The sequence below is a fragment of the Plectropomus leopardus genome, chromosome 5 (genome assembly GCF_026936395.1).
Source record: "Plectropomus leopardus strain MGB_pleo_1.0 chromosome 5, ASM2693639v1, whole genome shotgun sequence".
Lineage (NCBI taxonomy): Eukaryota > Metazoa > Chordata > Actinopteri > Perciformes > Serranidae > Plectropomus > Plectropomus leopardus.
The window spans coordinates 7428975-7454378 of record NC_142180.1 but is presented as its reverse complement, the minus strand read 5'-3'; the positions used below and the strand labels follow the sequence as shown (position 1 = coordinate 7454378).

The 25404-nt window shown below is 39.7% G+C and overlaps 2 protein-coding genes across 4 annotated transcripts in view; both read left to right on the top strand.

Moving 5' to 3' along the window:
• Nucleotides 1-25404, top strand: part of nos1apa (nitric oxide synthase 1 (neuronal) adaptor protein a) — a 259106-nt gene that overhangs the window by 198202 nt on the left and 35500 nt on the right. For all 3 annotated transcript variants that reach the window (XM_042513910.2, XM_042513916.2, XM_088077451.1), the window contains exons 9-10: nucleotides 12384-12549; nucleotides 19193-19369. In XM_042513910.2, coding sequence (XP_042369844.2) covers nucleotides 12384-12549; nucleotides 19193-19369 — 343 coding nt within the window. The remainder of the gene's footprint in view (nucleotides 1-12383; nucleotides 12550-19192; nucleotides 19370-25404) is intronic.
• Nucleotides 19381-22581, top strand: LOC148189517 (carboxyl-terminal PDZ ligand of neuronal nitric oxide synthase protein-like; the record flags this gene model as incomplete). The annotated part of the gene is made up of 1 exon (XM_088077302.1): nucleotides 19381-22581. A coding segment is annotated over one exon (378 nt), but the record flags the coding sequence as incomplete, so codon positions are not given.

The window sequence follows — 25404 nt, the reverse complement described above, 5'->3', positions numbered from 1 at the left end:
ATTAAACCCACATCATGTAATAAGTTTTGATGCACGTAAGATGTAATTTGGACTGAAATGCTTTTTTCCACTCAGTAGACTTCATACACTCTTGGACATCCAGACTCACTTGGACATTACTTGGACTTGGACACACAAACACACACTCAGAAACATACAGTATTTCAGCTTTTCTGGAAAAAAAATGCTTGTTATTTTCTCACTGAAGTGAACCTGGCATTAAAGACCAAATGTTCATTAGGAGAGAAAAGATAACCGTCTGTGTCTATTTCTCTATCTTTCTCCCTCACTCTCTTAGACAAACTCCCTCTCACAGGTTAGACTTAAGCTGCTTTAGGCTCCTTCTAACCAGCTTTAATGAACTCACTCCACCACTGAAGGTCAAACGGTAGACAGTAACAAGGTAATTAGTTCTGCACAGATAATGCAAATTGTGGGTAAAAACATGAGAGGGATTACTTAGCCGACACATAAGTACAATTTGAAAATTTGTATGTGCTCAGAGCAACTCTATTTGTGTGTGTTTTTGTGTTATTAAGAGTTACACACTTTTTTACCATTCAAAACACAAAAGCCTTCCCTGGTGTCTTTGCCTCAGTTTCACACCAGAAAGAAAGACGAAAAAAAACATTGTTCTGTTTTTATTTTTCTGACTTTTCATGTGGGGAAACCTTGTTATGTTTAAGCAGATATTGCTCTTGTTTATGATTTGATGATCTCACAGCAGGCCCCCCAATGATTCTGCAGAGCCATCAGGTTTGACTGCAGCTCTGTCATAATGAGGTTGTATAATAACAACGCAACAACGCTGCCAACAGTGATAAACAAAGACTTACAGCCAGGAAAAACAGACTTTTTTTAAGGAATGCATATTTTGGCACAACACTAGTTATCTTAAGCTGTCTTACTTAACTTTGCAATGCTTTTTGAACTGTGTTCATGGTACTTTTTGTGGTTGAAATGATTTTCAGCGTTGGACATTCAGTGCGTTTACATTCAGAATTTTTTGCCTCCATGAAGGACATTTTTAGTGGCGGGGTCCGCCGTTCCAGGATTTAAATTGCTCATGATCCCATTTATGTTTCTTCAACTATTTATTAAGTCTTCTTTTTTTTCTTTTGAGCTAAAAGGATTGATTGCAAGCAACAAGAGAGTAATCTGTAACTATTTTGAGAATTTATCAGTATTTTATAAAGTAAATAAAAAACACTTATTGGTTCCAGCTTCTCCAATATAAAGGAGATTATGCTTTCTTTTTCCCACATGCCAAGCTTTGGGATCTGGATACTTGACATATTTTGCTGTTTTCAGGTGTTTTGTAGACTTAACTACTATAAACCTATTTTGATCTTTTAGTGGCAGAATCCACGACTCCAAGATTCAAATTCCCCATACCCACCAAGAATTCACAGAAAATGATGTGGTGAATATAAAACAATATAGTTAATATTACAGAACGCCATTCTTTCAAATTCATTTCTAATTTAGGCCTTAACGTATGATTTGCATATTTTTTATTGTACCATTCAATGACACAAATGTGTCTGCATTTGGTATTTTATTTTATGTTTTTAGTTATTTACTTATTTATTGGAGTGAAAACAATCTTGAAACATGACATATTTCACTGTTTTTATAGACTTAACAAATAGCCGATTAATCATGAAAAGAAATCGGTAGATTGAATTGTAATGATAATATTCAGTAGTTGCAGTCCTATTAATTTGGAAAATGTTTATTTGATCATCTCAGCAGCTGTCCTTCAAAGTGATGTTGAAATAACGAAGCAGTCTTTGGGGTTTTTTGTCCTGCTTATTATAGAAGAGATAACTTATTTTTTCATTGTTTTCAGTGCTTCCCTCTGTGCTAATGAAAGGGTTTGCGATTTTGTGGCCCAACCAGGAAACTGGGAAAATATTCAGAGGTCACAGTAAATGGTGGCAAATTAGCGAGCTGGCCAGCGCTAATCACTGCTCTCTCAGGGACGAGTTGAAGTGGAGATGTTTAATGAAGTCAGGGAAGCGAGGGAGCGCCACAACGATCTGTTTTCAGATGAAGTTCGCTCTGCAGATGTTGCTCTCCAGCCGCTTAATGAAATTTGACCTCTCTCTCCGTGTTTGTGTCTCCTTCTAGCTTGATTTTCCCTTCAGTCTGTCCTCCCTTTCATTCCTTTCTTACTTCACCTATGTCTTTTTATCCTTCTTTCTGTTAGTATCTCCATCTCTCCAACTTTCTTCCTTTTCTCTCGCCACCTACACCTTCCTCCCCTTTCTCTTTTTCTTTTTTAATTCATCGGTCTGTCCTTAATTCCTCCCTCCCGTCTCCTTCCTGCGCTCAAACACATCTTCCTTCCATCCTCCTTTTCGTCTGTTTTTTGCTCATTAATTATTGCTCCCTGTCTTTCTCCCAGACTGCTGCTCGGCCTTTTCTGCTTCTCTCTCACTCAGTCAAGCGCTCTCTCACCATGTCACACACATTACATAAGTGCATTTCTAATCGTTTCCTTATCATTGCACCAGCAAAAAATTATCACTTCCCCTTTAGTTTTTTTCCCCCCTTCCAAAAATGAGATAAAAATAGAGACAAACAAGTGTTGGAGGGGTTTCAAACGCTTCCAAATCAAAGGGGCCTGGCGTGGGCAGGGAATGCGATGATGCTAATCCTGTGTGAAGAGTACATCCTCAGCAAGCAAGCCTGTGGAGTCGCATCGCACAAGCGGCAGTCCTAATCCCCTTACGCTAGCAGTGGGAGAGTCGCTGTTTTTCAATTTTGTCTGAAAGGGAAACGGTTATCATTTAAACAGCCTTGTCATCCAGTTTCTATGAAATCTGCATTTTTTAGATTAGGAGGTAATCCACAAGGTCTTAATTTTATTTATTTTTTTGAGTTCTCATTTTCTCTCCATATGTAGTGCCAAGTGCTTTTTGCCACAGTGGTTTTGCAGAGCACTGTTTCTGCATGACACAAAACTCTTAAAATAAGGGCAAAGTTGAATTTGAGGCATTTCTAGCTGAAGACATACAGTACAAACCTGCAGGTTTAATCACTGATGTGTTTCATCAAGTGTAAAGAAATGAAATACCTTTTTTACCTTAAAATCAGCTAAACGGAGACGTTTCTTTGCAATGTAAAGAACTGACAAGACAAGAGGAAACTAGGAGGGAAAAAAATGTCAAACTGTTGTGAGAGAAGGAGCCTGGAAGATGAAAATTGTCCTCAGGCGCCGTTCTGTTCTGGGGAACAGTTTTGAACAAAGAACGCAATAAAAAGGAGGAGAGATGCTGCTGCCTAATTAGAGCTTTAAGGAGTCATTTCAGTCGCTTGAAGCTCCTTCAATTTCACGACGCTCAGATAAGGTGGCAGAAAACATTGGGTAGCAGCAGGTTTACTACCTAGGGACCACCGCAGTGAAGCACAAGTGGAGCACCTTTTTAATTGGCTCTTTGTCTGGGTTCTACTTTTAGAAAGACATTTTTGATCTTTTCTCTTCTTTTAAAATGAACATCGATGTTGTTTTTAGTGGGTTGTCATGCTGTCTGACAGTCTGGTTGAGCTTGTTCACTCTTAATTTTTGTACATTTATGCTGTAATCCTTAGATCCTAAGAGGGCTGTTAAATGACCTCAAACCAGTTCCTAAGAAAAACAAGAAAACCTGAGGCCGATCTCACTTTCCTGCAGCATAGTTGTAACTTCACCATAATTAAAACAATTTACCATCCTTATTCTGTGCTAGCCACCACCTCATTATATTTTAATTACATGAATAAGCATGCTGTGTGTTAGGCCTGATGTTGTGTGATATGGAGGAATGAAATTATGTTTGTCTTGCTACCAATCTGTTGCAGCACTCATGTACACCTCCACAGAAAATGATTTGATGTGGAAAATGGAGCAGCATCAAAAGGGCTACAATTCCACACGTAAATTAACTAATGCAGGAGAAATAATAGTTTTCGTATATATACAAAATATATATATATATATATATATATATATATATATATATATATATATATGGATGCATAATGGCTTGTTTTCCTGCAGTATCACAGAATCACCTGGATTATGGTACTGTCATTACCATTTGCAATTTGTAGGTATAGTGTGTCTTGATTTGTTTTAGTTGAAGTAATTGCATACTATTGTCCTTACTCTTGCAGACCACAGCATCCATTAAGGCCTATTAAAATATTTAATAGCGCATGCGCTCCAGTGCATTGAGGACATATCCAATCACTTTTGTCAGTTAAATGGCACATAATCTGGGCGCAAGGGGCAAAGGGGTTTTATTTTTTCCCTTACTAATCATAATTGTATCTTGAGTATAACATGAATTCAACATTCAATTCATAGACGCACCATCAGAAAAGGGAAATCAGGCATATTTCCCCCCAAAAATGTTAAAAAGAGGCTCCAGTGGCTACTGATATTGGCACATTCTCTAATGACAATTATAAACTCATTCGAAGCTCCTATAAAGACACTACACAATGCAATTCTGCTGCCCCAAAAAATGCCTTTATGGGGCCCAGAGAGAGAGAGAGCAGAGTATGAAGATGAATGTAGCAGTGCACTGTGTGTACAGTTTAGACTATTTGTCAGTGAATAAATGCTACAACTCCTCAAGACCCAAGCCAGGTTCCTGTGCCTGTCACCTGCTGATTAAAGTGAAGAGGGTTAGCCCCAAAGTTAGTTAGCGAAGCAGCCAGATGGGCTTTTATGCCCCCGGAGTCTAGCATTGCCACTGGTCATCTCCCATTCCCTTTAAAAGCCCGGTGTGCCTGCACCTGGCGCACTTCTATTTACATGGCAGATTCTGCAAACTGTAGAAGCAAGCAGCTTTCTGCTGAATAATGCAGTAGGAGCTGTTATGTCAATGCAGCAAATATTGTGGGACATTCAAGCAGCAAAACTGAAAACTATAATTTTGGACTAAACTTTCAGCTTCTGAAAAATAAAGCTTTCTAATTCTAAGTAATCAATAAAGTTATGCTGTTCCTCGTGATTAAATGCACACAGATATCTCTTAATAAGGAGCTCAGAAGCCACAGCAGACAACAGCTTTGCAGCTCCTCTCTGCTCTTTGCTATGTTCACATTTTAGAAATTGTAATTAATATTTTCCTCATCAATGATGTTTTATTTCACCCAAACGAGCATGTGTATGTAGCAGAGTGTAAGCGCGATGTGAATCTGCCAATGTTGGCACATAATACTATCTAAATAATATGGCCTTTAAATAGTAGGAAAGTATTGCACCATTCTGACCTTTGCCCTTTTGTTGGTGAAAGGTGCAATCGCTGTCTGTTGCTTCAAAATAGCAGTGCGCCAATAATGTGCCTGACCACACCTCATTTTAAGACCAGTGTACACAAGGGCGCACAGAATACTTACACAAAGTGGGTACTGGCCTTGAAATTGACAACTATGTCAGTTTGAAACCAGAAATGACTGTTGCTCTGCATTGTGCACTGCTTTGTGTCAGGTGTACAATAGGGCCCAAAGAGTTGGTAGCCTACTAAATGTTGCTCATATAACCCAAAATATTATGTAAGGAATTAAAAGCAACTTTTTTTGTAGAGGACTTTTTGACTTTTCACAGAGCAAAAAGTAATTTTAAAAACCTAATAAAAACACATAAAGCGCAAACAATACAACACAGAAACATATATCAGTTGACATTTATCTGTACACAGGGTGACTTGCTTTTTTGCACATTCAAGCTCCACAGGAGCAGATTAATAAGTGTCCATCTTCACTCTATAGGGCCTATTATAATTCAGTGAGCATTAAATATGACAACATCCACTAATAACATAAACCATTTTTAATGTAGCATCATGACAGTCACAATTATGCAACATCAGGACCGGCACCATAAAAGCTGATGCTGCAATATAGTACACTAGTACAATATGTACTGCTACTGTCACTCTCACATCAACATCGTCATCATCATCAATACTACATTTATATATATTGATATATATAGCTACTGTCACCCAATCATCATCATCATCATCATCATCATCATCATCATCATCATCGTCATCAACACCATGAGAATTACAGTACAATATGTACCGTTACTGTCACATTAAACAAAGCTAAAAGTCACCACTAACCTTAACTGCGTGATTTTTAATATAACCATGGTAACAGTTTTAACCCGAACCCTGATTTCAACCAAAAGTTGTTTTGTGCCTAAACCTTGCCAAACCTTATCTATAGTGTCACATCATAAAACTAATTTATTTTCTAACAGTTTTGGAAGGCGCAGAAAAATGTGTGCCAATAAGGGCGTCCGATCAGAAAGTGCTTCTGTTGTTCTACTAAGCATGGACAAACTTTGTATTTTGAATTTTGATTTGTGGATTAAAGGTTCTGGTCCAGGCACTCTCACAGACAAACCTCAAAAATATCCATTTAATGTTGAGTTTGTTTGTGACTTCGGTGTTCAGGTGGCACCATTAAAAGAAATGGAGATGGAGACACACGACTTGAAAATATGTATGTTCTCGTGGACAAAAGGAAACAGCTAGAGAGATCCAGCTGCATCTGTAATTTAGGGCTTGTTATCTCTCATCTTACACATTATTCATTCTGTTTTTTTATTTTATCTATAGGAGCCTCTTGTTTCCACAGAAACTGGGTCTGGTCATTTATGGAATAAAACCAAATCTAACCTTGTGTGACTGCATCACAACCGAACATCGTGCTCTTTTTGATCAGATATCCAGACGAGAAAGCCAAGGTCTGACTTTTAAAATAAAAAGTTTGTTTTTTTTTCCCTGGTTTATTTTGCTTGTTTTGTATTAGTATGCCTCTGAAAGGGATTGCTCGGTGTCTTTTTACCAGCCAGTGCAGCTCAGTGAGAGACATTCAGCACAGACGCCATCAGGACAAATGTGACACTTGCTCCCAAGGCCTCCATATAAACCATGCAGGAGTGGCTGATGTGCTATTAGATGTGTCAGCAGGGCAGCATATGTCAAAGTCAAGCAGCTCTCTTCCATAGCTCAATACGGGGCCCTGTCAGCTGTAAATTACACCACCAAAGTCATCATCTGGGTGTCAGTCTTTACAAATGAGTTCTGCAGAGGCAGCTTGGCCCCAACACAATCTAGAATCACCTCTATTTGTTGCTAAGTGCAAGGATAATGGAAGTAGATGACTGTCTTCCTCGACACTTGTTTTTCTCTCCGGAGACTGGACGTCAGAGAGGAGGAGGAGGAGGCGGAGGTGGAGGAGGCCTAGAGGCCTTGGGATAGAGGCTGTGAATTTTGAATCCATCTTGTATTTCTTCACCTCACTGGCTCCCTATTAGGGTGGGGAGAGAATGATTAGGTTTCATCTGTGAGAAATGCTGAAAACAGTCCTTAAATGGAAGATGGAAAAGGAGAAAGCAGGGTAGCAGTGATGAAGGAGAGAGACGTGAGAGAAAAGAGATGTGGAAGAAACGTTAGAAAAGAGTAACAGGAGATCGAAAACGGCATGAACAGAAGTAAAATAAAAAAATAAGAGATTTTTCTCCATGAAATGAGTCAGTCAAGCGGTGACCTTATAAAAATACTGTGGGTTCTGAGTATGTTATAAATACTTAAGCCTACAGAAACATCGCATGCAATCGTCCACCTTACCTTCTCTCTCCCTCTGTTCTTGTCTCAGTTCTTAGTCCTGACAGTTGTGCTACTGCTGTGCATAAAGTTGCCAGTTTGCAGGTCAGGTCCAGTTTGGGTGCTTGATTAACGCATATTTTCGCATCGTCAACAAAGTTGAACTGCATAGTAAACATCCATTTCACTTCATCTCGGTCTTTTTAATTAATTCAGATTTTCATGAAACACTGAAGGACTTTAAGGATCATTGCAGTGTTCCAAACCCATTTACACTTTGTTGTGTAGTTTTTCCTTTTGATATGTGTCACCACTGACGTCAAGAGCCTCTGTGCTGCCACGGTTACCACATCAAGCTGAAATGAGAAACCGGGGAGTCATTACGAGTTTCAATGTCTTGTAAGTCCACAGAGGCCCTGTGATTCACGGCGCTCTGAAAATACTCTGCCGCTCTTGTCGGCCCTTCACACCGACTGCCTTTATAGATGTTTCATGGGCCCCTGTTCAGTCACTCTAATATTGATTAAGCTATTTATATGTTCAGGACACAATGAGGAATGGTTTACAGACCAAAAAAGTTTAGAAAAAGCAGGAAACTCCTTGATGTTACCAGTACAACCTGGATTCTTCCTATTCAACATGCATGTAGTGTCACTGGATGAAAGCATGTTTGACACGCTCTCCTTCAGAACCTCTTTGCCTATTAGACAGCTGACATCTGACGTCCTGCTGGACCATGTTCAAACTCCAGGGTTAAGCTTATCAAACTATTGAGAGCCACGCTGCGTCTCCTGTCAGAAAGTCATTAGTAAGTGGGCCCCGTCAATGCACTGAGCTTCTTCTGAACCATTCTTGTGATATGAAAACCTTGAGAATTTCTTCTTTGAAACTGTTGAAAGCAATTATGTGCTCAGGATAGGAGATAGCCGTGTGGGGTGGGAGGTGGGGCCACTAACATTTGATTTGGAGAGTACTTTGAAGTAAAAACTGGGAGTCATTGCTGCTACAAAAGCCGCAGGAGTGCGTGTGCGTGTGTATTTTGACATGTGTGCACTGAGTGAACCCTGTCTCTCTCCCATGCCTCACTCCCCACATATATAAATGATTCAGAGTGTTATAGAAGTCTTAGCCTTTCAGTCTTAAATTGAAATAGAGTCTGTGCTTTAATCTTGCAGACCACAGGGGCTGTGGCATTAAGGTTACACGAGGATCAGAGCGGCTCTGCTGCTCCTGTAATAAAAACGTAATGGACGGATATAAAGACACAGAAATTACAAAGATCTAATATCTATCCCTCATGTTTTTTTCAGTACCTTGGAGCCTCTCTGAATGGGTGTATTAGCATTTTTGTACATGTACATAGAAAGAGATCAAATATCAGAAATCAAAAACAAAGATAACTTTAATTATCAGTTCGTCTTCTTATTTTCTTGATAAATTGATTTATTGTTTTGCCTATAAAATGGCCCAGATTTTTTTTTTGTTTGTTTGTTTTTTTACATTTTTCATAGCCTAAGGTGAAATATTGTATTCTGACGGAATCACCATATATTAAATTTTACAATGTCAGATATACATTAAATTTCATTAAATTTCGTCAGATATATATTAAAATATTTACTTCCAGTGTACTTTTACCAGGAAATGTTTGGTATTTTTGCTTGAAAAGTGACTCAAACAACGAAAGACAAGGTGAATTTTTAGCAAACATGAACACAAATAAAAATACGGCAATTGTAAGATAAATAAATGTTAAACAGTGGTGCTCAAAGGGACAGTTCAGCCCCAAATCCAAAATACATATTTTTCCTTTCACGGTAGGGCTCTAAATCAATCTAGATTGTTTTGGTGTGAGTTGTTGAGTGTTAAAGATATCAGCCATGAGGTGACTGCCCTCTCTCTGAAATAATGGAACTAGATGGCACATGCTAGAAGCGCAAAAAAAAATAAAAAAATTTTAAAATTAAAAAAAAAAAAAAAAAAGACCTGGTTACCCAAGTTAACCTGCAGACCTTGGAAGAACTATTTTTCTTCCAGACGTAAGCATCTTAGATATTGACCCCAGCAAAAATCATACCCCCACCATTTTCATATTTTTTCAGTGAAAATAAAATGCAAAAAATAGCATTTCCTCTTAAATATCAGCTGATGTAACAATTGAAATATCTATTTCTTTTTTCTTTCTTTTTTCTACTATTTAAAGGTCATTTCTTAACAGTGTTACAAAGTGCTCTACATGGTTGAAACAGAAACAACTTTCATCTGACCATTTGAGCTTGACTCAAAATGTGTTTTTCATCTAACATGCCTAGCTGTATCCAGTCAGGTGGTCAGTATCTATTATTAAACTCCTTCCGCTTGATTCTGTAAAAGAAACGTTTCTTTAGCTATTGAATATCAACTTTTAACTTCAGCCCCATGCAGCAGGAGCAGCAGCTCTGCCTGTGCTCCTCTGTGAGCACATCCCAGCAGGATTGTCACTGATTGATCTGTTTGCCTCCAACTGGAAAAACACTCACAAGGTTTTCTGGTGTTTTTTTTTCTTTCAGCACTGCTTTGATTCATTACAGCGCTGTAAAAAGTACAGTGCGATTGATCAATCACTGCCATCTGCTGAGCTGAGTCAGCAGATCCTAAAGCCCCTCATCTCCTGATCAATGTAGTTAATAGGTGAAAGCCTGAATAAAGTCTACATTTGTTAAAGAAATGGCTTTTGAGATAGCAATTTTGCCCATTTCCCCTGAAAGATAATGTTTTATTTAATAACAGTGAAGTGATTTACTGCAATAAATCTACTGTATGTTTCTCCCATAACTCTTTGATGCCTCTTCTCAGAAGCCAAAATAAGCTAATAGTGTTTTTTTGTGTGCTAAATTTCAGCCCTTTTGGTCTGGCATTTGTGACTAGGTGGAAATTACAGTATATATTAGGACGCACACACACATAAGCCAAATATGCTCAAAATGTCTCTTAGATATGTCATTAAAAAATATAAAGAAAAAAATGCTATGCTGCAAAAGGCAACCACACACCATCTGACATAACCATTAGCACATGTAATCATAATCATAAATCAACTAATTGCCATTATTATTAAAACCAGTTCTAGTATTATAGTGTACTCCAGTCTGCTGTGGGTAGGTACAATCAGTGCCAAGCACTGTCCTGTCTCTCTATTTCAGTACTTTCAAATGTATTAAAAAGTGAAAACTAGGATGTAACCTTAATGTTACATAGGCTATATCATCGTTGACTATAGTTTTGTAAAGTGTCATGAAAAGGTTATAAAAAAAGTCACAGTATGTCCATTTTTCTGTGTGGCACTCCATCATATGCTGGCTTCCTGAAACGGCACTCAATTATCAAAACTTTGATGAACCCCTTAAGATTTTTGTTTCAAAAATGCTCTACATAGGGTGGTAGTAGCCCAGTATCAGAAATTAGTCATTACCTCTAATGTAGAGCCACAATTTTACTTATAGTCCTTGGCTCATTTGAATCTGCAATCTCCAGTGACTCATATTTTCATTCAGCTCACAATCTTTGTCTTTCCTTTTCCCTTATTACAGCAATAAAAGCTCTCACATATTGAAAGAAAGTTGCTGTCCTAATGATTGAAATATGGCTAAATGACTCAACACTTTAATTTTAGGCAATTTGGCAGCACCACGTAAAATGCCATAAAACAGCTTAGAATTAGAAGACTTCAGAAGATTTCAGACATGAAATGTATAATTATAGTATGCAACCCTACAGCTGACAGCGCTGACTAAAAATGATGACTTGTAAGTATCCCAGGGTTTTCCATATATTTATTTATTTGTGATGGCCCACCATGATTTAAACATCTGCTGCCACATATTGATTCTATTATTTTAGAGCATGACCATTCATGAGGAGCGCTGTTCAAGTATATACCATTCGGTCATTGATTGCACTACACTCTGGGAGCACAGAACGTACTCTGGGCACAAGACGGAGCAGCAGATCGACAGGCACAGCATTCACAGACACACACACACACACAAACCTGCTAGCCCCCATCAGGTGACGCTGCACATCGAGTCTAATTCTCAGCGGAAACATTGTCCAAATATCACCAAAGAGCACCCTTTTAAAGTTAGGCTACATCCACATCACTCTGTTTTATATTTAAGATGGAGTCTTAAAACAATAACAATCCCTGCCCAATCAGAGAGCGAACAGAGGTGTCCACATCAGCGTTTCCAAAACCCTCCATTTCTATCCATCCACAATAAAACGCAGAGCTGGAGTTTTCAAAATAAAAGAGTGACAACAGGGTCCCAAAACAGCTCAGTTTTAGGGCTGCTAAAACGCTGGATTAGTGAGGATTCCAGGCTGAAATGTAGCAATACTGATGCGTCTTAAATTTAAAAGGGAGTAAAAACACCACTAAGATTGGTGGATGCGGTTGCACATTGCAAACGGTTCTTTGTGTTATCTTTTCTCAAATATCTGAAGCAAACGGCACTCACCCATGATTTCCCTGACAAGCAAATTGTGTTTGAGGGGTCAACACAGTTTGAGCCCTCAAGTGGAGAGGTGTGTGTGTGTGTGTGTGGGTGTGGGTGTGTGGGTGTGGGTGCATGCGTGTGTTTGGGGAGTGGAGAGAAGGGGGAGCAGTGCTGATTTTTCGAGCGATGACCTGGGGAAAATGTTTGTGTACACTTCACTGAGCATCTGTTCCTCTCCCTCCCCCTCTCTCCTTCTCTGTCTGTCCATCTTGGCTCACCTCCTCTTGTGCAGGTCCACCTGCTGAAGGACCAGCTGAGCGCGGAGGCCACGGCTCGGCTGGAGGCCCAGGCTCGAGTCCACCAGCTGCTGCTGCAGAACAAAGACCTGCTGCAGCACATCTCCCTGCTGGTTAAACAGATCCAGGAACTGGAGACCAAGATGTCTGGACCAAACTCCAGTAAGTGGATCACATATGAGACTTGTGCATATGCACACTGTTTGCTTGAGTTTATATACAAGACTGTTCACTTGATGACATTTAGAAGTGTGCAGAGGAACAGACATGTATATATGGGACACTGTTTGCAGAACACAAGTTTTTATATGAAGTGACGTGAATTTTGTGTTTTGTGACACATCAGTCTCTACTGGCAGCCAGGAGAAAGTGTAAAAACAGCAACACTTCTTCCCTTCCCTCCCCTTCAGCTATTCTGATCAGATTTTGGCGCAGTGAAGTAAAGAGGCAGGCTAGCAGGAAGTCGTCCAACAAAAACATTAAGCATATGCTCATAAGTAAGAAACAACCCATCAATCATTCACTTAAAAGAAAAACGTCCGTCATTTTGTGCAATAAATATGTCAAAATAGTCTTAAGTGATTCTTCGTTAATCCAATTAGCTAGAAAAACTTGCGCACACCTCTGCCAAAGACAGCAACTTCCTCTAAATGGGTTAGAAATATTTACCCTGCCTTTGGATCAAGTTGTGCATCACAGTATACATGATAATAGACAATCACTGGATGCATCTGTGAGGTGTTTTTCACTAGAATAAGTGCAGTGGTTTGTGAGAAAGTAACAAAAATGATAGAAAATGATTGTTCCTAAACAGGTTTCACTGCTAATGTGATTGCAACTGCATATTTCACACTCACATATGATATAAAGCAGACCACCAGCAACAGATAGTCACTGAAATAATTTACTACATAAAAAAAGTTTAACTGTAAAACAAAATCAATTCCAGTTTGTGTAGACTACTGCTACTTAAAGGGCTATATATTGGCGGAAATGTTATGTAATAATTCTAATGCATTTTATTCATAGGCGGCTTTCAAAGTTCTCAAGTACACCTTACAAGACACAGTTAAAAACAAGCAGCAATGCATCCATATATCATAACCGCAAACAATTATTAATAAACAGGTATAAGTTAATATAATAACTTGAAATCATTATAATGAATCATCACCAGTACAATTCACGGCGTGCATGTCACCATAAAATCAAGCCTAATATGCCAAGATATATAATATTCCATGACTTTGTTTCCACTAGTTTATAATCAGCTAAAACTAAGAACCATTAAGTTTTTGTTACCTTAGATTCAGACCAAAGATTCATAATAAGATAAGCTGCAGCTTGCAACTACTTACTATGCGCCGGTCTGCAATCTCCTGAAAACCTGGCGGTTCGGACCAGTGCAACTTTAGGAGACAGTGTATTGTCTCCATAGCAACAAATCGACATACTTATGTTATAATTTCCAGCTTTTCAGGCTTAATTTATAGCTGAATATAATATATATCTCCTTAAAATAAGAATGAGGATATTGGGATATTTTCTAAAGCTGCATTTGTGGTGGTGTTGAAATGGCAAAAACAAACAAAATGACCAGAGCTTTATATGGACCCCCTTTATATGGACACCAGATTGGGATGTAGGACTGGATGTTATAATTCCCTGAAGATCATCATCACTGCAATGTTTGAAGTTGGGCAGAAAGTTGAACACAGCGGATGTTATTAGGGACACATTTTAAGTTTAGAACCTCAGTGTCCTCAAGTGTTTTGGCCTTTTACTCACAATATGCCCTCAGCTGAGGCAGGCCCACTGCAGGGTGACAAGTCCTAGGTGTGTGTCCCGCAGCCAATTACAAATCTCTAGGTTGTTAGTTGTTGGTCCAGATGGGGTCCTACTTTTTAATCCATAGCCCATGACTGTGTCGTTCGGCAGCCTCAGCTATTTCCTTGATTGCTGTCCTGCCGGCCTGCCCTCTGATTTCGAGCTCCCTCAGGAGCTTTGTTATGGAATTGGCCACAAATCCCCTGCATCCCGCATCCACTGGGCACAACATGACCTTCCAGCCTTGGTTTTCTGCTTCTGCTGCGTGGTTAGCATATTGCAGTCTCTTCCGCTCATGTGTCTTATCCACAACATCCTCCTACAGTGCTGTTAGTTCGATGATAAAAACACACCACTGGAGTTTGGACCACAGTACCAGGTCTGGTCTCGGGCTGTTGAAGGCAATCTCTAGGGAAAAGTTAAGGTTCTTGCCAGGGTAAACCAGCTACTTGCAGTCCCTGGCTGTAGAGGGCAAGGAGATGGCTTTCCATTTCTGTCCCTCACAGAGGAAGTATGTCAGGTTTGGAGGGCTGACTGGGCATTCTCAATAATTTAAATAACTAACACTGAGTAATCACATAATGACACACAATGAGGTCAGAGACTGACATGTCAGCAGCCACAAGGATGTCAATGAGACGCACTCAGGCTCACTGGTGATGGACAAGCACTCAACCCCTCTGGGGACAGTTTGTAATTGACTTGGCCAGGTGACTTCACTACAACCAGATTGGCTGTTGAAATAGGTGGCTTGCCATATGTGCTAATACCAGCTACTAGTGACTTGAGAAGCTGAGTCATAGTTGACATCATTGACTGGCGTAAGTCGAGCTAAGATGTTATGTTCACACCACTGCAACTTTTGTCTGCAAAGTCCTAAAACAGTTTAATCTCATTTTGAATATTTGGTCTGAACTGGGCTTTACAAGGTTCCCACAGTCATGGAAAGCCTGAAAAGAAATGGAATTTGACAATCACATTTTCCAGGCCATGGAATAAGTAACAACCATGAAAAATCATGGAAATTTGATGCTTGTAATGAAATTGTTACAGTGATCTTGCATGGATAACCTTTCACGTAATGAAACTTAACCCGAAAATTCATTTCTTTAGCTGTTGGCATAACATAGCTCTAATAACGCATTGATGTATGATGGTAAGTTTATCATCATGTACGTTTCTTCATTTTTGCCCTGCGATCCATCTCGCCCTTCCTGTGTGCCTGCTAGCAGAATGTATGTTTGAAAGGAATTTGAATCTGACATGGTTTAAAAATGCCAGGCAAGTGGGCAAGGAGAAAAAAGAAATTATTATGGGCCCTTAAAAAGTCGTGGAAGAGTTTGGAAATTTTGGTCATGAAAATGTGTGGAAACCAGAGACTGTATATAAAGATGGACGACAAGCCCCCACTTACCTCGATATGCTGAAGTGAGATAAAATATCTGAGATACAGGCATTACCATCGTGCGAGGGTGATGAGCTGGAATCTGTGCAGTAGCGATATCTGCAGAGGAGGAGTTTTTGCCAAAACACCCATCCAACCAATTGTGAGTGACCCCATTGAATGCGAGTGCATGGATTGGCTGTCACAACTGTCAATCATGGCATTCGCGTTTTTGCATTGGACACCGTAGTTCTCCTGCACAATTGGCACATGGGAGAAGTTTGAGTTCTGACACCTCAGTGCTAGTTGTTTGAAATAAATTGTACACTCTGGACCTTTAAGGATCTTTAAGCCGTATCAGTAGTCATAAAACACAATGTAAAACACTATTCATTCCATAAAAGGGAAAGAAAAAGAAAGATAAACAAAAGACAAGGGACAAAGTAACATGATAGAGAGACACACTGTAATAGACCTGTCTTTATTTACGCTTGCCAGGCACACAGAGGCATAGAGATAGTAATTCAGCATCCTATGACACGATCTCTAGGTCAACGTACACCATCAGTCACATGAAATCCTTGTATGCGACCAGCATTAGAGCTATACTAACCATGACCTACACACTGAGAGAGCAGCTCTGTATACATTCACACAGACAGCGAAGTGACAGCACTGCAGACAAAGACAGGCTTCGAAATGGAAATTCTTGCATTAAAGTCTCTGAGTACCAGTATGAGACCCCTCGCTGCTCAGTTTATCATGCACCACACACATTCTGGTCGCTGTCCTTTCGTCCACGACCCCGTCTGTCCTCTCCGTCTCTCTCGCACATTTTTTAAGCCTGTTCATTGACAATTCAGAACGAGACAATCTTCTCTGCACTATCACAGTCCAGCATGCCCTCCAATTGTCACCCTGAGAGATGCAATCTGTTATCTTATCTATCAGCCAACATTTCAGATATTCAGGGAAGAAAATGTAGTTGAATTGTTTAATATTGTCTGCGTCTGCATGTCGGACTATAAATGCACCTCATTTCGCACAAGGTCAAAAAAACTGTTCTGCGGATGCAAAATATACATAATAAAATGCAATGGTCAAACATTTTTAACCAATTTACAGCAATAGGCCTCCTGCATGGCACATTTTCACTTGTCAAACACAAGTATACTACTAATGACTCAATTATAGTTACAGTTCATCTGTAGTGTGTCAGTTTCAGAGTGATGGGATTGTGCATGCTGGCTCACTAGCATGGCTTATTGACTCATCGGAATGGAAAGAAACTATCATTAATTTTATTAGTTACACCTGACCCTTTCCTGCCATTACAATCAAACATGTCCACCATGAGAAAAGGTCTATTTCACAGCATTCAGTAGAATTTCACAGCATTAAACCTGGTCTGGCTTCAGGTTAGAGGAGGTGGGGATCAAATGCAGGAGGTTTTAGCCGAGTTCAGTGCTTGACCATTAGAAAGCCTCTTACAGGAAAATATACTGAACACATAATTAAATGCTACACTTTTGTTTTTTCGCTTCCATTTTCCCGTTCTCTCAAACTCACAAATTTGTTAAAATGAAAAAAAAATGTTGATGAGCACTTCTCCTTTTATCAGATAATCTGTCCTCCTGACAGGTGTGGCATATCAAGATGCAGATTAAACAGCATCTTGATGTTGGTCTTTTATTGGGATGGTCACAATAAGAGACCACTCTAAAATGTGCAGTTTGATCACACAACACAATGCCACAGATGTCACAAGTTTTTAGCGAATGTACCATTGGCATGCTGACTGCATAAATGTCCACCAGAGTTGTTGCTTGTGAACTGAATGGTCATTTGATGACCACAAGCCATCTCCAATGTTGTTTCTGTGAATTTGACAGTACTGTGCATCCAACCAGCCTCAGAAACCTTTAGAGACATTTCAGAGAAGCTCATCTGCATGCTCATCATCCTCATCAGGGTCTTGACCTGTCAGTAGTTTATCATTCTAACCGACTAGTGCAGTCATGTGGCTGGTTAGATGTACTGCCAAATTAACAGAAAAGATATTAGAGGCGTCTAATGGTAGTGACATGAGCTTTAAGTTCACAGGTAAAATCTCTGGTGGACATTACTGCAGTCAGTGTGTGACCATAATTTAAGAGATTATATCTACTGAGTGCATGAAAAAAGCCTTAAATCTTTTATTCCAAGTGTGGAAAAAAGGGGCACAAAACAAGTGTTGCATTTTCATTTTTGTTCAGTGAATATACATATAACTTTCCAGATTTGTCAGATCCTGTCTGTAATAAAAACCTTTGTGTGGCATTTTAATGCATCTGATAAGCCTTTAAACACATTACTCCAGCTGGACTTCCTGGATCATATTTCACTGTCTCACTAGTACCTTAAACAATATGCCTGACACAACACAGCCCCCCTGAGCTGTAATAAAGTTGGCAGTACATCCAGCCAACCTCACATATCATCAGATACCACCTCAGGAAAGCTCATCTGCATGCTTATCATCCTCATCAGGGTCTTAACCTGAAAGCAGTCCGTCATCGTAACCGACTTGTGTGGCTTTTTGGATTTACTGCCAAAATCAGGAAAACAACAGTGAACTTTTAGTTACTGGTGGACATTCCTGCAGTCAGCATGTAATCAAAATTACAGCAAAAACAAATGTGTCCTAAGGCGTCTGATAAGCCACTAAATACGTTAGTCCAGCTGGACTTCCTGGATCATATTTCACTGTCTCACTGGTACCTTAAACAGCACGCCTCCACCAACGCAGCCCTCCTGAGCTGTCTTTACACAGGGCTGCTTTCACCCTGAATCCCCACTAACTTTGTAATGCATGTTTTAATTAGTTTTTCCCTCTTGCTCACTGTTTCAACCTGACTTTTGTCTTTCACGCTCCACATGTGTCTGATAAAACAGCACTGCAGATTTTACACATGCTGTTCCTAGGCTTAAAATTTGAGTTGCACAACCGAGAGGAAGCAGATTATACCGCGGGAGAGGTTTGAAAAGTTTCTATGGATATTTTGTTAGACGTTGTAACTGATTTTGAGAACACCACAACTGCTGTGAGTCCAAACTGACGACAGCCGCCACCCTCTACGAAGGAGCAAACTACAAACTTTTCATCTTTCATGTTTACTAGAGGTTCGCATTTGATATTGAGAAGACAGTGTATTCCTTTAATGTATCTTTCTCTCAGTATTTGAGCTCCATATCTGTCCTCTGTGCCCATAAAGAAGGAGGCGAAGCATGTTTCACAGAGCAGCCCTGATGATGATGAAATGCTTTGAAACATGTTTTTTTCCTTGCTCACCCAATACAAAATTGATTTATTGGTAACACAGTGATTGATTTTGTTAGAGTTTCCAAGGAGCTGCTATCCACCACAATTCACAGATATCTATATCCCATATATTATTCTTCTGCCACCATCCAGCAGGAGGGATGATGGCGGATGAATTTAAATCAGGGCACAGTGGAAGTTTTGAATGTTGTATAAAATATTTCATCTCCTTGTCTCTCTCTCCATCTGCTCATTCATCACTTTTCGCGTCCTCCCTCATCTCCTGTCTCCAGTGGGATCTCAGGACAGTCTGTTGGAGATCACCTTTCGGTCTACAGTACCTCCAGTGATCTGCGACCCCACAACGCCCAAACCTGATTTGTCCACCCTCAACCTGCCCGCGCTGAGCTCCACCGACGGTACCAGCAACGCCTTCTCATCATCCAATGGGACTCTGGGAAGCCCACTAGGTAGGGACCAGTGTCTACTCAAACTGGAATGTTTCCGTTTCCTCCCAGGACCTCCACCTCCTCAACTCCCCTCACCTCCCCCGCAGCTCAAGGCCGACAGGCCGGAGAGCAAAGTTCAAGAGGAGGTGTCTGAGGACAACTTGCTGTCCCATGACATCAAATCTCTTGGCTGCCTGGATTTTGCAGCGAGGTTTCGCGAGTCAGGTATCGCATCAGAGTACGAGTCAAACACGGACGACAGCGATGACAATGAGGATGAGGGGGAGGACGATGAGGAGGAGGAGATGGAGATCTTTGGCTGGGGGAGGGACGAGGAGACGCTGAGGCTGCTTAATGTTCTCAACAGACAGGGAACTCCCGACTGTCTGGGAGATGAAATAGCAGTGTAGCGCACTAACCTGCTCCCCTGCAGAATTAACAGCCTTTGTACGTGTCTCTGTCCGTTCACTTCAAACGACCCTGTAGGAATAACCATGTAGCGAACTAACCTCTGTCTGATGTGAATAGTCATACATACAAGGCTTACACCAATATATTGGTGTAATACTGTGTAGTTGTAATGGCATTTAAGAGAAAAGAAAGACTCAGCTAGATGGAAAAGTAAAGGCAAATTCACTGTAGGTGGCAAAAGACTGAGGTGACAGCTTGAGGAGCCCTGGTCTGGCCAAAGTACATATTACAGTCTTGGAAGGCTGTAGTAGGGATCCTGAACATTTCAGCCAATCAGGTGTTGTTTGGGTAAATACTCACCAGAGGGATGGGTATTGAAGTCAAGGTGCAAAAAAAACCATAATTTAGTTGAGGAGAAAGGGGGTGGCTTCATAGACTGCATAAAAGAAGCATAAATAGCCATTATGACGTCACCTATTGGTTTGTGGACTGCCCGTTTGAAAGCTCAAGTTATGTATTTTTGGTCTTCGCCATATTTTTTTTTTATTCTATCCTAATTGATAGATTGTTGAGGTAGCAAGTTATCGTCTTTTGCCATTTATTGTTTGTGGAGCAGCTATAGACTTCATACTCCTATGGCATCACAGATTTGAGCTTTAGCATTCCAGTTTTGGGATCTGGGAGAGATGTTCATGTTTACCAATATGTTTGGATTGTCTAACACCATAGGAGTGTTTATGAATTTTGAAAATGGGTGTAGTTCCCCTTTAAAAGCTCTGGTTTTCCATTCAACAGCATATATCTTAGATCTGAGTTTTTTAGCCAAATGGTAGTGAATCCCACCACACAGCAACTTCTTCTGTGGTTTGTTAGCAGACAAAAGGGACAAGGAGAGCCCCTCACATAGTACTAACAATAGAAAGCGATGAATTGTTTGATGTGTAGGTAGGACTTGTTTGCGTCTCCATTGGCTTCAATCTTCATGACATATCCACTTCTTTTATACAGTCTGTGGGTCACTTTTATTACAGAATACTAAATATGTTAAATTAAAGATTTTCTTTGTTGCTCACTGACTGGTGGGCAATACACTCATTGCTGCCACTAGTGGGCAAAAGCCATAAGCGACATTTATTTATTCATTTATTTCACCGGATATATTGCTATAAGAGCACCCCCTTACTCCAGTGTATCTGTTTGGACACACTTCTCATGCAATGATAGCCTATATATTTTATTTATCAAATCGTTTATTTACTTTTATTTGACTGTGTTGTATCAAGTATGAGGACTGTCAGACAGTCGTGGATCAGGGCTCCAGCTTGAGTTAAACCAGTTTTAACCCTCTAAACCCCCAGCTGTAGAGTTGTATGAATGTACAGAGGCAATCAGTAAGTTTTAAGTCCAAGCAGTCACACGCACACTCAGACAGTCAGTGCACGTCGTCAGTCAGGGCATATGTCTGTAACTGTCACAATTATTTTCTGTTTGCTGCTTATAACTACATAGTTTATTTGCAGTCAAATTCTCGTGAACAAGGTAATAATAATAATTTGCTTCACATTCAGCTTAAACACACCTTAGAAATATTTGTAACACCTCAAGTAACCCTTATTGGTCACAGCCCATAATACATGTCTCTGTGTGAACCTAATCTCCAATTTAAATGCATAGTCATGCATACACACTTATCCCTTAAAGTCTTCATTTTCTTTCTTTTGCTCATTTCCTTCTTACACGCACAGACCTCTTATCCATATATCACACGCACTCCCAAAATCTCCCCCCCCAGCTCTCTGTCGCTGAATTTCAATTTGAGATTTGGGAGTTTTACCACAAAATCAGGGAGTTTATCTTAAAAGTCGTTCCTCCTTTCATTCAACAGATTGAAATTCTAAGTCTGTCTTTATCATGAAGATGTCAGGATGTAAACACATGAAATGAAACCAAAAGTTGAGGTTAGTTCAGGGGCAAGCTTTCAATTTGTCAGGATTTGGAGTGCAGCTGTCAGTCAGGCTGGCAGGAACAAGACGACAGGGTTTGGGATCGGAGAGACTGATGAGCTCTTGTCCTTGTTGGAGTGAAAAGTGACTCTTTGGATGAGCAAAGATGCTTCAGCCAAACCTCCGGAGGAACTTTATTACTGTCTCTATGTTTGGAGAGGGGAAGTCCTCTCTTGAGCTCATATTTATTCAAAGACTATTTTTAGACAAAAATCTGTATCTGTACTGTATCTACAACTTTGTTTTCTACGTCATCTGACAGAAGTGTGGAACTGCTCTGTCCTTGACTCCTGCAGGCAGCCCTCCTTTTGTCTCCTCACAGTTTGTTGACTTGGTAGTCAGAGCATGTTTGCACTCTTTTCACTTGTCCACACATTTCTCCCGCTTTTTAATTTATGTAAAGCCAGGATTAGTTGGACCTCGAGGAACGCTGTTTGTTTCTTTTATTCATCCCGTAAACAAACCCCCCCCCATGCCAGAACAGTAGCTCACAGATGACAGCCAAAAGTGGTCTCATTTGTTTAAACCCAGCTCTGTGTATGGCCTCCAAGCACAATGCAGTATTAAAGTGTTCGTTTTGTTTTACAAGGAAAGCCACAGAGTTTTCTTTCTGCGTACTGTAGCGCCAGTTTCTCAGAGCTCGCCCGTCAAATCAGTGCAAACAGGCCAGTGTTTGGTAAAGTTAGATGCTGCAGAGATTTGAAGGGGATTCAGACCAGTTCTCAGTGGGCTCACTATCTTTTGCTAAGAGTTTTAGCCTGATAGGATCAAAACAATCTAGAGAGAGTCCAGTAAACTAACTCCCAGTTAGCCACTTGCTCTCTGAACATGTTTGTATTAAAGGATAACAGAGATACAATTTGCGATGTTATTTCTCTGAAAGTTTGTTGGGAGATTCATACCAACTTTGCTATATCACTCTCGCCTCTTTTACACTGGCATGGAACTAGTTCCGTTCCAGGTCTGACACCTAATATTGAACAGTTCAGACCAGTAGGACCTAGAATCAATTGGTTAAAAACCAAAAAGTTGCGTGTCATATTCTATAGGTTGTAAAGAGAGACTGGAGAAGGAAACAATGGAGAAGCCGTCAGACTTTAAAAAAAGCCTGTGATAGTGTCAGTAATGGGTTTTTTGGACTTGTTTTTTGGGTGGTAAAAACAAATATCTGTAATAACAGAACAAAAGTTCACAGCTAATCAATGTAATCAACTATTTTGCTACTGCTGCTTACTTCTGTTGTGCCCTGTACGACACCATCTGTTGAAGACACATCTTTGATGACAGTGGCTCAGAGCCAAACTAGTGGAAACGCGGGCTGGTTTGCGAGATAGTGCAAAGGTTCTAAGAGTTCTGAACGAAAACCAGTTCAAGAACCAGAGATAATTTGGTGGAAATGGGTATCTGTAAAGTGTGTTGGAGTCATTGGTAATGTTTTCATGAGTCCAAAATTGGGATCTGAAACTAAGCTGTGGATCCCCACCATCTTGCACGAGTTCATATTTTTTCTTGAAAAAAAAAAAAAAGAACCCAATATGAATTCAAGGATTCAAGGATATTGGGACGTGATCCCAAATGCAAGCAACACAAACATACAGAACTCCAACAACATCAACATTAAAGAGTAGGCAACCTCAAAAAGAGTGTAAATGCCTCAAAAGACATGTATCCCTCCTGTTATGATGTCACACCAGCTGATCAGAGTTGGTTGTGAGTCTGCTTTGATCAGATATGAGGCCTGTAGCAATGAAAGTAGTTCAGAGTTTTGGTTCAACCCAATATGGGTCCTGGGCTTGGTTTCAGGTCACGAGGGACCAAGTGGACGCATGATGAACATGGATACATGAAGATTTCACTTGTTCATTTTGGGTTAAATTTATACATGTCCATTCTTAATATGATATTTATTACAGAAAAAGAATGGAGTAACGGATGGAAAATGATATGCAACGAAAGTCCTTGGCTAAACTCAAACTGTGGACATCATGGTTCATGGTCTGCGCCTTATAGACTGCTTGGTTTCTCTGTTATTACATTTTCTACTTGGGTTGTTTTCTTTTCATTCAAATTAAAACTTAACACTTGCCACATTTACTCTCAAACACACTCAAAAATTATATGACCCCACACTGGCAACTACTGCACTCTAGGCTTTCTCTCTTTTCATGGCTGTCTATGAGAGTTTGTTAGTGTCCCTGAAGAGCTTGCTTATTTGACCCAGATAACATGAAACGCACAGATCAGGCATGCATGTCAAACTGGCAACACTACTAAGGATGTTTCCTCAGAATGACACCTTCTCCTCCACAACCTCTTTGTTTGTCTCATTATCTACCTTTTTTTCAACTTCTTTTTTCTTTATTCCTTTTCATATAATGTCTTTTATAATATGACTAATATGAGTATAACATTAACACATGAATGTCTGACTTTTGCACCATTTCAGGGTACGAAAATGCAAGCCACAGATATTTCATGCTCATCATCAGAGCAAAAGTAACAAAGTAGCTCACAGCAAGAAGATATTAATAAACAGATGTTTCATCTCCAACCGGCACCTGCGGACTATAAAGATGTAATTTAAATCACATTTCAGCAACTGATGCAATCAGTGTCCGATTATATGATAATTTAAAATGTAATAAAACAGCTTTTAAAATGGACCAAAAATATATTCAGACCTATTGCAGTAAATCGTCGGTTAAACACATCTCCACGCTGATATTGCAGTAATTTAAAAAGGTGACCTCTCTCTCGTGATTCAATAAGCACATTTAATCAAAGAATATATTACATTATCAGGTAAGAAATTACTTTAATATCAGGCTCAATCAGGTTTTTGATCTATGTAGAGACAGAGAAACCTGGAGACAAGGGCGTGTGGAGAACAGGCATTATGAAAGTTATTATGCGATGGTGCTATCAGTAGGTTTTTTTATTTCTAATTACTTATGTCCTCCCTCTGGTGCCCTCAACCCACAAACGTGACCATTTAAAACAGAGAGAAAGTCTGCTGTGTCTGATAAAGTCCAGTGGCTACAGAGAAATCATTCAGCTCCTGAGATTGAGGAGGTATAGGGGTGTCACAGTACATCAATCTTGATCAATATATTGATTTAATAATCAATGATCCAATTAGATGATTGATGGAAAGGGAAAACATTGTTACATATCATCATCTTTCAAATATGTCTTTATTTTGGAATTCCCATGGCATGTCTGTGTCACCATTTCTGTCCAAGCACACCTCCTTCCTAAACATTCAGAAAATTGAATTGAATTGAACTGAACTGAAATAAACTGAACTGAACTGAATTTAACTGAATCGAATCAAATTGATTCAAATAAATAGAATTAATCGAAATTGTAGTGTGGCAGAATGTGTGATATCAGCAGTAATGGTATCATTGTCCAAAGAATTGATATACAATATAGTTTTTATACACAAATAAAAAATGCATCAAATGTCACAGAGACATCAACAAGGTGTTTGTTATAACTTAAATGACTTGTCAGATTTAATATTGTCTAAAACTAAATGCTTAAATCTCAATTTACAGTCACCAATAATTTTTGATATTCACACACATGAACCAAGCAGTTAACAAAGTAAGGGATGATACCCAACAAGTACTTTGCAAC